This window comes from Schistocerca americana, chromosome 2, assembly GCF_021461395.2.
Source record: "Schistocerca americana isolate TAMUIC-IGC-003095 chromosome 2, iqSchAmer2.1, whole genome shotgun sequence".
Taxonomy (NCBI): domain Eukaryota; kingdom Metazoa; phylum Arthropoda; class Insecta; order Orthoptera; family Acrididae; genus Schistocerca; species Schistocerca americana.
The window spans coordinates 731,575,084-731,587,457 of NC_060120.1; the positions used below are offsets into that span (position 1 = coordinate 731,575,084).

The 12,374-nt window shown below is 42.3% G+C and overlaps 1 protein-coding gene across 1 annotated transcript in view; it reads right to left on the bottom strand.

Annotated features, from left to right (window-relative positions):
* Positions 1 to 4,919: 4,919 nt before the first annotated feature.
* Positions 4,920 to 12,374, bottom strand: part of LOC124595686 (circadian clock-controlled protein daywake-like) — a 41,686-nt gene continuing 34,231 nt past the window's right edge. The window contains exons 5-6 of the mRNA XM_047134544.1: positions 9,081 to 9,233; positions 4,920 to 5,225 (exon numbers count right to left, since the gene is read on the bottom strand). Coding sequence (XP_046990500.1) covers positions 5,074 to 5,225; positions 9,081 to 9,233 — 305 coding nt within the window. The 3' untranslated portion in view covers positions 4,920 to 5,073. The remainder of the gene's footprint in view (positions 5,226 to 9,080; positions 9,234 to 12,374) is intronic.

Sequence of the window (12,374 nt, forward strand, 5' to 3'; positions counted from 1 at the left end):
ATCGTGAGAGAGTAGAATGGGGCTCTCCGCGGGACTTAGACCGAACGTGGTCAGGTGATTGGGATTCACTTGTGTCATACGTCTGTGCTCGAGAGTTCCACTCTCCTGAACATCCCTAGGTCCACTGTTTCCGATGTGATAGTGAAGTGGAAAGGTGAAGGCACACGTACAGCACAAAAGCGTACAGGCCGACGTCGTCTACTGACTGACAGAGACTGGCGACAGTTGAAGATGGTCGTAATGTGTAATAGGCAGACATCTGTCCAGACCATCACAGAGGTATTCCAAACTGAATCAGGATCCACTGCAAGTACTATGACAGTTGGGTGGCAGGTGATAAAACTTTGATTTCATGGTCGAGCGGCTGCTCATAAGCCACACATCACGACGGTAAATGCCAAACGACGCCTCGCTTGAGTGAGGAGCGTACACATTGGACGATTGAACAGTGGAAAAACATTGTGTGGAGTGACGACGGTACACAGTGTGGCGATCAGATGGCAGCGTGTGGATATGGCTAATGCCCGGTGAACGTCATCGGCCAGTGTGTGTAGTGCCAACAGTAAAATTCGGAGGCGGTGTGTTATGGTGTGGTCGTGTTATTCATGGAGGGCTCTTACACCACTTCTTGTTTTGTGTGGCACTATCACTACAGAGGCCTACATTGATTTTTAAGCACCTTCTTGTTTCTCACTGTTGAAAAGCAATTCGGGGTTGTCGACTGCATCTTTCAACACGATCGAGCACCTATTCATAATGTACGGCCTGTGGCGGATTGGTTACACGACAGTAACATCCCTGTAATGGACTGCCCTGCGCGGAGTCCTGACCTGAATCCTATAGAACACCTCTGGGGTGTTTTGGAACGTCGACCTCGTGCCAGACCTCAGCGACTGACATCGATACCTCTCCTCAGTGCAGCGCTCCGTGAAGGATGGGCTGCCATTCGCCAAGAAACCTTCCAGCACCTGATTGAACATATGCCTGCCAGAGTGGAAGCTGTCATCAGGGCTAAGGGTGGAACAACATCATACTGAATTCCAGCATTACCGATGGAGGGAACTTGTAAGTCATTTTCAGTGAGGTGTCCGGCTACTTTTGATCACATAGTGTATGTTGTCTTGCCCACTGTGTAGCTTTACGCTCACTGTGACCAATGGTGTTATGGTGTTCAGAAGGTGCCCGACTCTAAATTCAATTGCATGTATTTCTCTTTGCAGTGTTCACTAGGAAACTGCGCTAATTCCCAACAACCGACTGTCACACACCACTTCACTGCCGTGACTTATCGTCAGCAGCAGATGGTCACGTTACCTCCTGGAACCAGTTGTACTCCATTTTCAACGCTCCAAGGCGAACTGATTAGTCGAGAATCCCATTATATTACAGTCATAGAACTGCTGTAGGCTACCGTAGGCTGTCGTAAGTATGTGTAGACTACGGTAATTTTCCTAGTAGCTGCGGTCAATTAAGGTCGTAACAGCTAGGTGTGTTGCATACCTGTCGGGCGTTACCTCATTTCGATCGCTTTGCTTGCGTATGAAGCCAACGTTCTACAGATTCCCCTAAAAAACGAAAGTTGTGTACCGTCTAAAAACTAAGTGAGGACATGTAAAGGGCCTCGTAACACACGGACTATTTTTGTTCCACATAGATCTCCTCCTGTCCGTTACTTATAAATAATCAATATTTATACAAAAATTCAAATTGTCAATATTTAATTATTGTTTTACTCGAGAGTTGTTGATTTGTAACGTGAAACAGAGGAACGTTTTAGCAGAAATAAAAAAATAGTACCGGTTTATCACATAGCTCTAGAAAACGCAATTTCCTCAAAGGAAGATAAAACGTAGAAAAAATGAATGGAAAACAAAAACGTATCAATAATTTTTGGGAACATTTCTCCTGGAGTACACAGATTATTTTTATCGCTCAAAAATGAACATGAACAGTCACAACCGTAAGAAACTTCTTTTTTTCATGAGGTTGCCAGTTTCCGTCTGTTTAAGAGCAGTTTCGGGCCTCACACCATGATGGTAGACGGTGGCTGTAAACGGAGCAGTCGCTACGACTCCACAAACGCCACTGCAGTTCCAGTTTGTGGTGCCGTAGCGACTGCTCCGTTTACAGCCACCGTCTACAATCATAGTGTGAGGCCCGAAACTGCTCTTAAACAGACGGAAACTGGCAACCTCATGAAAAAAAGAAGTTTCTTACGGTTGTGACTGTTCATATTCATTTTTAAAAAAACCTATCATACATCGCTTCCAGTACTTCCATAAAACATGTTCCCGTTATTGCTAAACAACTTTCTCACCAATAATAACAGAAAACTCTTGTCTTTGGCCATGATGAAGAACGTTCTAATCAGTACACAACAACAACAATAATTATATAGAATTTTTATATCTGTGCGCGTAATCTGTACTTGCGTCTACAGTTTTTGCTTTGGGTGCATGAAAGCACAAAAGTTACGCGAGCTGCTAATTTTTATTTGTTATACAATGAAATTTATATTTCGTAAGGATATAATATGCACAGTGGAATAACACTGAACGATGTGCGATTCTAGTTATGTGCAACACAAAAAAAAAGATAGCTGGTTGCCTCCCAGTTCCTTTCTCTCACACATTCGTTTATATTTCTTTCCCTACCAATGCTACTAGTTCTTACACTCACTAGGTCAGGTATGTACCGCACCTAAAAGATCGAACTGTAATCTTGGAAGAGAGCAACTCTGCATAGGACACAGGATTCTGCATGCAAGGTCACTTAAAAAAGGAAGAAGGCGTCTACATACCAGATATCCTATACGTCATAACTCGTGAACGGAGAGAATTGAATGGGAGGATGCTCAGCTACATTTGTCCAGGTTCTTTGATGTAACTGTGCTGTGAATTGGGAACGTCAGTGCTCTGTTACACTAGCAACTCTAAGGTTTACTGCAAAATCCAGTCTTCAGACTACCCTGTCAGTTTTGCAGCCACAGTCGTTGCAACTCAGCTATAGAGAGCCGTGACACAATGGTTCGTCAACATGTATTGTCATTCAGTTGTCCTGATGATGTTCCTATCCGGAAGTAGCTGATCACGAAATCTAATACTTCACTTTGCGTAAAATTGTGTAAAGAGGGCCGTCCTTGGTCTGGCGAGAAGGAGTAGACCTGGCTCACGGCTGCTTAGAAATTCATTGGCCGTAGTACGATAGTCTCGGGCTATTTTCCCAGGCTTGCGTTTGAACGCTTTGGACGGTCAAAGAAGCACAGCTGTTTCTCGTACATTCTAAATAACTACATGATTTGAATTATTCGCCCGAGCGGTTCTAGGCGCTTCAGTCCGGAACCGCGCGACTGCTGCAGTAGCAGATTAGAATCCTGTCTCGGGCGTGGCTGTGTGTGATGTCCTTAGGTTACTTAGGTTTACGTGGTTCTAAGTTGTAGGGGACTGATGACCTCAGATGTTAAGTCCCATAGTGCTCAGAGCCATTAGAACCATTTTTTTAAAATTATTTGCCAACTGTTTGGAATACGATATTTTCTGCATTAACATTATGTTAGCGCTGTAAGCAGGGAAAGTGTCATTATTTCGTAAATGTGGCAGCAGAAGGTTCAGACCTCAATCAGCTAATGCGTCGGCGTCGTTCTATACAATTCGCCCGAAACAGCACCAACAACTATCTGCGAGTATTTGGGGAGAATGGAAACAAACTGAGTCTTCATTGTACCATATGTTAGTGGAAAGCTCCATCGAAGGGTGTAATAGTAGTAATACAACTGCAGGTATCAACTGGACCATGTAGTAGAGGTTGTTGGAGGAATTTCGCCCAGTAGTGTTCCTTCATGGCTTATAGCACAACGTTAAGAGACGATAAGAGACAGCTGAAATCGATTTCTAATCCCCCAGATACTCTTGCGATTCAGCAGCATCTGCATTCAGACTATGTTTCGAGGAATACTGAAATTATCCCATATGCCATCCTTCCGATCATTCCATCAAAAATTTGACCTAAATTTTTTAAATGATAATTTTTCGAATGTACGCGTCAGTCAAAGAGGATTTGAAATGCAGATAAATAATACTTTGATAAATAAACTGCAACACATTTCATTTTCATATTAACTACTCAACATATTCAATCAATGGAAAATCCTGGATGGAATGTAACAAAATTATGAGAAGGAAAGTTGCTACTCACCATATAACGGAGACACTGAGTCGCAAATAGGCGTCGCGTTTCGTCCGAAACAGCAGCAACTACTATCTCCGAGTATTCGGGGAGAATGGAAACAAAATGAGTCTTCATTGTACCATATGTTAGTGGAAAGCTCCACTGAAGGGTGTAATAGTAGCAATACAATTGGAGGTATCAACTGGACCATGTAGTAGAGGCTGTTCGATGAATGTCGCCCAGTAGTGCTCCTTCAACGCTTATAGCACAACGGTAAGAGAGTCTTTTTGTTGTGCCTATCTGCGACTCAGCATCTCCGTTATGTGGTGAGTACCAACTTTCCTTCTTATAATATTGCTACTCAACATATTACTAGATCACGATACAGGCGGGTCATTCGCTTAACACAATATTTTTCCAATATTTTTCAGAATTATAAACAGAGACTCTATTCCTCTAGCTCCTAGGCTCTTCATCAGGAGTCTGTTGAATGCGGCACTAATCTTCCCACTCAGATTCCCTTTCGGTATAAAATGATTCAAATGGCTCTGAGCACTATGCTTAGGTCATCAGTGCTTTCGGTATAGTTAGAGACCGTGAGGGATCAGCAGTTGTGGTGAACATACGAACGCAGGAGAAGGAAATGGGAAGTGTTGAAGGGTACATATAAGGCACACGTATTTGCTCAAATATTTGGAGCAGCAGAGAAACTACTCCTAATATCATCGTTCCAAATCAGTAAAACACCTTGATGAAGAAGGAAGAGTGATTTAATGAGCTTCGACTCTAGAGGTACATCTTAGCGTCTACCCTAAAATGCTGCACTAGCGCCGGTTGCACTCTGAGAACGAGTGTAGATAAGCGAGAAGGCACCATCTAGCAGGTGGCTGGGTGGTGCGCCGGCCGCTACAGGATGAAGAGCTGCTCGTAAGGCACCTGCAGGGCGATGCCGGACAGGATCTGGCGCACCGCCTCGGCAATCGCCTGTGCTATCACGGGGCCCACGTCCGTTGTCACCTCCCGCCAGTTCTCGTTCAGGAACATGTTCGTGTTGTCTCCTGAAAGCCACACATACAGCGGGGTTAGAATATGCAGAAAAATCTTCCCAGACGCTTTGGGGCTATAGACATGTTTATAGAACCACACGCTCTCTGTCACACACTTTCTCCTCCTCTCTCTCTCTCTCTTTGTCTTTGGCTGGCACGTGCCAGAGACAAACTTAAGGGGTCAGAGAAAGATAGAGTGTATGCACGCAGGTGCTTGACGTACCAGAGATCAACAAGACATATATCAGATGCGAATGTTTGTTTCTCATACAACTTCAAACGCCAAATCTACGTGTAGTAATCGCTCCTGGATATCTGGTGACGCATAAATTCCAAACCGCGTCGTTTTTTTTCATCAGTCTTCTCACTGGTTTGATGTGAACGCCACGAAATTCTCTCCTGTGCCAACTTCTTCACCTCATAGTAGCTCTTGCAACATAAGTCCGCAATTATTTGCTGGATGTATTCCAATCTCTTTCTCCTTCCACAGTTTTTGCCCTCTACAGCTCCCTCTAGTACCGTGGAAGTTAGTCCCTGATGTCTTAATAAATGTCCTATCATTCTGTCGCTTCTCCTTGTCATTGTTTCCCACATACTCCTTTCCTCTCCAGTTCTGCGCAGAACCTCCTCATTCCTTACTCTACCAGTCCACCTAATTTTCAACATTCTTTTCTAGCACCGCATCACAAATGCTTCGATTCTCTTCTGTTCCAGTTTTCCCACAATCCATGTTTCACTACCATACAATGTTGTACTCCAAACGCACATTCTCAGAAATTTCTTCCTTAGGTTAAGGCCTATGTTTCATACTAGCAGACTTCTCTTGGCCAGGAATGCCCTTTTTGCCAGTGTTGGTCTGCTTTTGATGTCCTCATTGCTCCGTCCGTCATTGGTGATTCTGCTACCTAGGTACCAGAATTCTTTAACTTCGTCGTCACCATCAATCCTGATGTTAAGTTTCTCGTTGTTCTCATTGCTACTACTTCTCATTACTTTCGTCTGTCTTCGATTTACTCTAAATCCCTCCTATTTACTAATTAGACTGTCCATTCCATTCAGTAGATCATGTAATTCTTCTACACTTTCACTCAGTATATCAATGTCATCAGCGAACTGTATCATTGATATCCTTTCAACTTGAATTTTAATTGCGCTCCTGAACCTTTCTTTTATTTCTATCATTGTTTCCTCCTCTTAAAATGATTTTTGTAAGGAGACGTACTATTTCTAAGAGTCATTAAGGTCATATGTCTCTGAAAACCTGCATTTGTGTACAATTTAAACACAAACTGTTGGACACAACGCACTGTAACAGACCATTATGACCAACCTATTCACAATAGACATAAATAGGTTACTGGACAACATTTATAATAATGCGTGGTTTCACGGCAAAATATACTGATAAAATCGTCTCGACCTTCCAACAGCGTCAAGCTGTTTAAAATCCACGAACTTTTGATGGACTATTTCTGAGTCATTGTCAGTTAGTGACTGTCGTGGTGTTGCTGCCGACGGCTGAAGCAGCCAGACGACAGTTATCACTTGACAATGACTGCAGAGTACTCTGTCGAAAGTTTGTTGTGGATTTAAACCATTTCGTGTGGCCGGAAATACGAGAAAATTTACTACCCTAACATTTGCGAAATAATGTACGTTAAAACATGCAGTATATACACAGACACATTGTCTAAAATAGGAGTTCCTTTCTTGTGACAAGTTCTTTCCTTATTTCTCATTGGGGTACTTGTGCGGAGTTTCAGTTAAGTGATTAAAGCACTGGGGAATGGAAGACTATGTACACATGACAAGAACACCTTGTGGACCTATCATTTTCGGTTTATTCACACTGTAGCTGTGCTATACAATATCAAAGGCCATAGTGATCATACTAACCCGAGCTTTGCCACAAGCGTAAAAACGTAGATGAGCGTGGTATAATTATTGAACTAATGTTGTTACGAATATTCTTTGATTGTTTAGACATAACTTCAACATTCACGTACATCCTTTCACGTACATCCTTCCTCTCAAATTCACGAAATTAATGTAGGTTAAACATGTGACAGCAGGGTGTGTTGTTACAGAAGTTTGTTCTAAAGTACACAAATGATATTAGATTTGCACATAAAAACACGTTGTTGTATCGACGAAGTGAAAGAAGACTAGGAAATGTCAAACAAAAAAACTGTGCAGAAAGAGAGTTTCAGTGGGCATACAACACTGATGTACTGAGGTGAGTAGTTCAGCTTTTCCATTTAGTTGTTTTATATTTAAATCGCGAGGAACAGGGATAGTTTTAATCGGTTATGTCGATTTGATATCAAAACACTTATCACAAAGTAAAAGATGTTTAATCTATTTGAGTAACAGCTATATTTCACTTCCGCATCATAAAAAAGTTAGGTAGGGACATAAAAGTTACACGAGAACCGTAGAAGACCAAATAGCCTAATTCTATTGAAACGACTAAAATATGAAGCTTTTACAGTCAAGTTCTTCATTCATCCATTTCCAAAAAAACAACTTGAGCGTATTTCGAAATACTATTTAGCCCGCTCTCAGAATAAATTTCCCCGTGCAGCTGGGTTTGTGGTGATGAGAAACAGTGATTGAAACTGTGTCACAGGAACTCGCAACTGGGACCCTCGCCTTTCTAGGTACGGCTTCCGGTCCAGCATCCAGTTTTAATTTACCATGAAGTTTCTCATCAGCGCACAATCCGCTGCTGAGTGAAAATTCAGTCTGGGAACAATCTCCTGGGTTGTAACTAAGCAATGTCTGCGCAATATTCTTCCTTACAGAAATGGTAGTCCCGCAGTGTGTACAGGAGAATTTCTGAGAAGTTTGGAAGCTGGGAGATGAGGTACTGGCTAAAGTACAGCTGCAGGGCGGGGAGCGATTCTTGCTTGGATAGCTCAGCCGCTGCAGGTACGGTCGCTTAGCTTGTTCGGTCAGAGGGTTAGCTGCCCTCTGTAATAATAAAAATAAGAAAAACTGAATGAATGGGTCATCAACGAACTTCCACGGGTGCCGTGGGATGTCCGCCCTGAACAAATGTAAGAAACAATAACAAAGATAATGAAATTTAAAAAAAAGTTGGTAAATCACTTGCTGCGAAAGATTCGAGTCCCCGGCCGGCACATTGTTTTGATTTGGAAGTAAGTTTCGATTTTAACTGGTGATTACACTTCCACAGCGACTTCTTTCTCTCATGAAATTAACCGAAAAGCTTTCGATTCTTCATAAATAAGTGGGTCGAGAGGTCACCTTTTTTATCCTTTATAGCGGACTTCTCTGCCAAATAAGGTTTTAAATATTTGTTGTCACGAGAAATGAATTTTCAGCGTTTCCCGCCAGTCCTTTGAGTTTTGCATTCCGCCATCATATGTAAGGACATACCCACTGAATCGTGCTACTGTGAATGACTCATTTTACAAGACGGAAGGATCCAGCCTTAGAAAACCTATAAGATACGCACAACTGCCCAAGTGAAGCACTAGAATATCTAGGTTAAATGAGTGCCGTAGTACTGAACTTGAAAAACGTCTTTTGTATTGCGTGTTTTTTTTAAATTATGTATTATATACTTTGTGTGTGATATCTACGCGTTTGTGTTACAAAATGAGTAAATAAATATAATAACTAGATCCTTATTTAGAATCTAAAAATGCAATGGAAGTAGCAAGTATACTTGGAATATTTAAGTTTACTATTTACTAAATGCGGGATTGACTGTTGTTGAAAGATAGTTATTCCCTCAGTCTAAAAGCGTACTAGTGATAGCGAGCCAAATAAAGCAATCTCAACTTGACCTATGAAGTTTCACGTGCTTTATGAGGGTCGCTGTTTTCCTCTCTGACTCACCCAGCAGTTTGTCACCGTTGAACAGGTTGTCGAGCTGTATGTAGGTCCGGCTGGTGTCGAAGGTGGGCGTGGCCTTGGTTGGGTTCAAGTACTCCTTCCCGTCCTCCTTCTTCACCAGCTCGTACTCGAACTTCAGCGCTAGTGGTACGTCAACTGGAAAACACAGGCTAGCCTAGTAGGGCAATTTATGTACCTCTATATTTTTGGCACCACAGGTTGAGTCTAACTTGTTGTTAGGCCAAACTTGCTATATCTCTTACCTTCTTTTCTTCTTTATATTATGTATGCCAATAAAATTGGAAATTTGTGGTAAGAACTACGGGACCAAACTGCTGAGGTCATCGATCCCTTGGCTTACACACTAATTAATTTAACCTAACTTACGCTCAAGACAACACACACACCCATGCCCGAGGGAGGACTTGAACCTCCAACGGGGGAAACCGTGCGAACCGTGACAAGACGCCCAGACCGCTCGTCTACCCTAGGCGCCTGGCAATAAATATAATAGAAGCAGAGACAAATTAATTGCAGATGAAAGAGCTCACATAGGTAGAATGACCAGATCTGTTAAAAATCCCTGGATGACAAAGGAAATATTAAATTTAATTGTTTAAAGGAGGAAATATAAAAATGCATCAAAAGAAATAGGGGAAATAGCATACAAACGCCTTAGAACTGAGATTGACAGAATGTGCAGAATGATTACGTAAGGAGCTGTCTATGGGAAGTTTAATGTGACTTTTGACGAAAAAGGATACAGCTATATGAATATCAAGAGTTCAAACGGAAAGCCAGTAATAAGCAAAGAAGGTAAGGCTGAAAGGTGACGCTCTATATAAGGGCAACTAACTTGAAGACGGTATGATATGTAGAGAAGACGAAATAGCTGGAGTTGGGAGACATGATACAGCGACTAAAATTTCACAGAGCACTGAAATATACAGGGTGGCCCAAAAAGGATGGTCACATTTTAAATAACTATAACTCCATCAGTTTTACAAATTAATTTTATTCAATTACATAACTAAATGCCCCCAGGCACCCAATTACAAGAACTAACCACAAAAAATCATGTACGGAAAATGACTTCCGGAAGATGGTGTCCTTCCTCGGTGATGCATTCCACAAGTCTTTCCTCGAAATTTTCCATCACTTTCACTACTGTTTCTTCTTGAATTGCCATAATTTCCGCACTGATTGCCTCCTTCAGATCAATTAAGTTTCGGGGCTTCTTTACGTAGACTTTTGACTTTAGGTATCCCCAAAGAAAAAAATCACAGGCTGAGAGGTCAGGTGATCTCGCGGGCCAGTGGACATCTCCAAAACGCGAGATGATGTGGTGGGGGAACATCCGCCTTAAAACACACATGGAGTCATTGGCTGTGTGGGCCGTGGCCCCGTCCTGTTGAAACCAAATTCGATCTCGATTTACATGTAACTCTCGCAGTTTCGGCACCAAAAAGCTACGTAGCATGTTAACGTAACGTTTCGAGTTCACTGTGACTGTAGCGTTGTTCTCCTCAAAAAAATAAGGACCAACAATCCCCAATCTTGAAATTCCACACCAGACTGTTACCTTAGCACTATGAAGAGGCTTTTGGTGCAATTCTCTGGGATTATCTGCTGCCCAATACCTGCAGTTTTGTTTATTGACATAGCCGTCTAAATGGAAATGGGCTTCATCTGACATAAGAAGCACAAGATCATTATTAGAGTACAAAATGTCAAGCATTGATTCACAAAATCGTCTTCGCTGCTCAAAATCACGATCATACAGCTTTTGCGTGATCATAATTTTGTATGGGTGAAACTGTAACTCACGGCTTAAAATACGCTGCAACGAACTACGGCTGAGGCCTAAAGTTTGAGCACGACGCCTAGTGGAACGACGCGGGCTTTGCAGCACTGACGCTCTAACATCATCAATGTTCTGTGGAGTAACTGCCGTACGTGTACGCCCTGTAGATTTACCACTTTTGACAGACCCTGTTGTCCAGAATGCAGTCACCCAACGTGATATGGATCTGCGATCTGGAATGGGTCCATCACGCGCTACACCAAAACGTTGTCGAAACAATCGTTGCACAGTAATAAACGATTCATCATTTCTGAAAAACTGTTCCACAGCAAAAACACGATGCTCGACCGTCCACTGCGCCATCTCGTGGCAAACTGGGTGGTAATGGCCGACTTGCAGACGGCCGGCAGTGGTCCCCCCTCCTCACCTTTCAATGGTACTACACAGTTCAAATCCGACCATCCTTTTTGGGCCACCCAGTATAAGCCGAAATAAGGCCTCAGATACAGTAAACAAGTTCAAAGAGATGTAGGCTGTGGTAGTTACACAGACATGAAAAGAGCTGCACAAGATAGAGTAGCACTGAAAACTGTACCAAACCAGGGTTCGGACAGAAGACCACAACTACGCCGGCCGGTGTGGCTGAGCGGTTGTAGGCGCTTTAGTCTGGAACCGCGCGACCGCTACGTTCGAATCCTGCCTCGGGAATGGATGTGTGTGATGTCCTTAGGTTAGTTAGGTTTAAGTAGTTCTAAGTTCTAGGGGACTGATGACCTCAGATGTTAAGTCCCATAGTGCTCAGAGCCATTTTTGAACCACAACTACAACAACAGAAACACTGGACATACATCTCCACAAACATTTACCGATAAATGTCAAGGGTAAATATCAGTACTTCATTTGTTATGTCCACCTGAATATAAGACCTTTTATTCTCTTCAATATTGATACACAAAATAGCGGCTTAATCTCGCAGAACAATGGTTATGTTAATTCTCTCTTTCTCTATGAGAAAAAAAGTCAACGAGTAAAGGGTGTGCAATAGCAGAGATCTAAATTACTCGTGTTTTGTCTTAGATGGAATAGGCAGACACTGCTAGACCATAGAGGTAATTAAAATGATATACTTTAAATATTTTTTTAATTCAGGCTCTGCACTCTATGATTTGTGTGTAAGAGCCGGAAAGCTTCCTTTCAACATAATCTGATCAGTAAGTGGCAAAAGTTTTCCTTCCAAAGAGGTTAATGTCGAGAGCATTCCATAGCATTCTCTGGGTTCAGTGATAACTCTACTACGCCACTGTACAATCAGGGCACAAAAGAGCATAATTTGCTTAGCTGTAGAGACGTCCCTTAAAACTAATCTCTGAATTTATAGATCGTAGATCTCGTCTGTCGAAAACGCTGACTTGTTTCTCTGTTGCTGGCTTCAATGGTTGTTACACTGCGAGTTTCAGTAACGTGGATCTGTTTTGAAACTCAACTCTTCATGC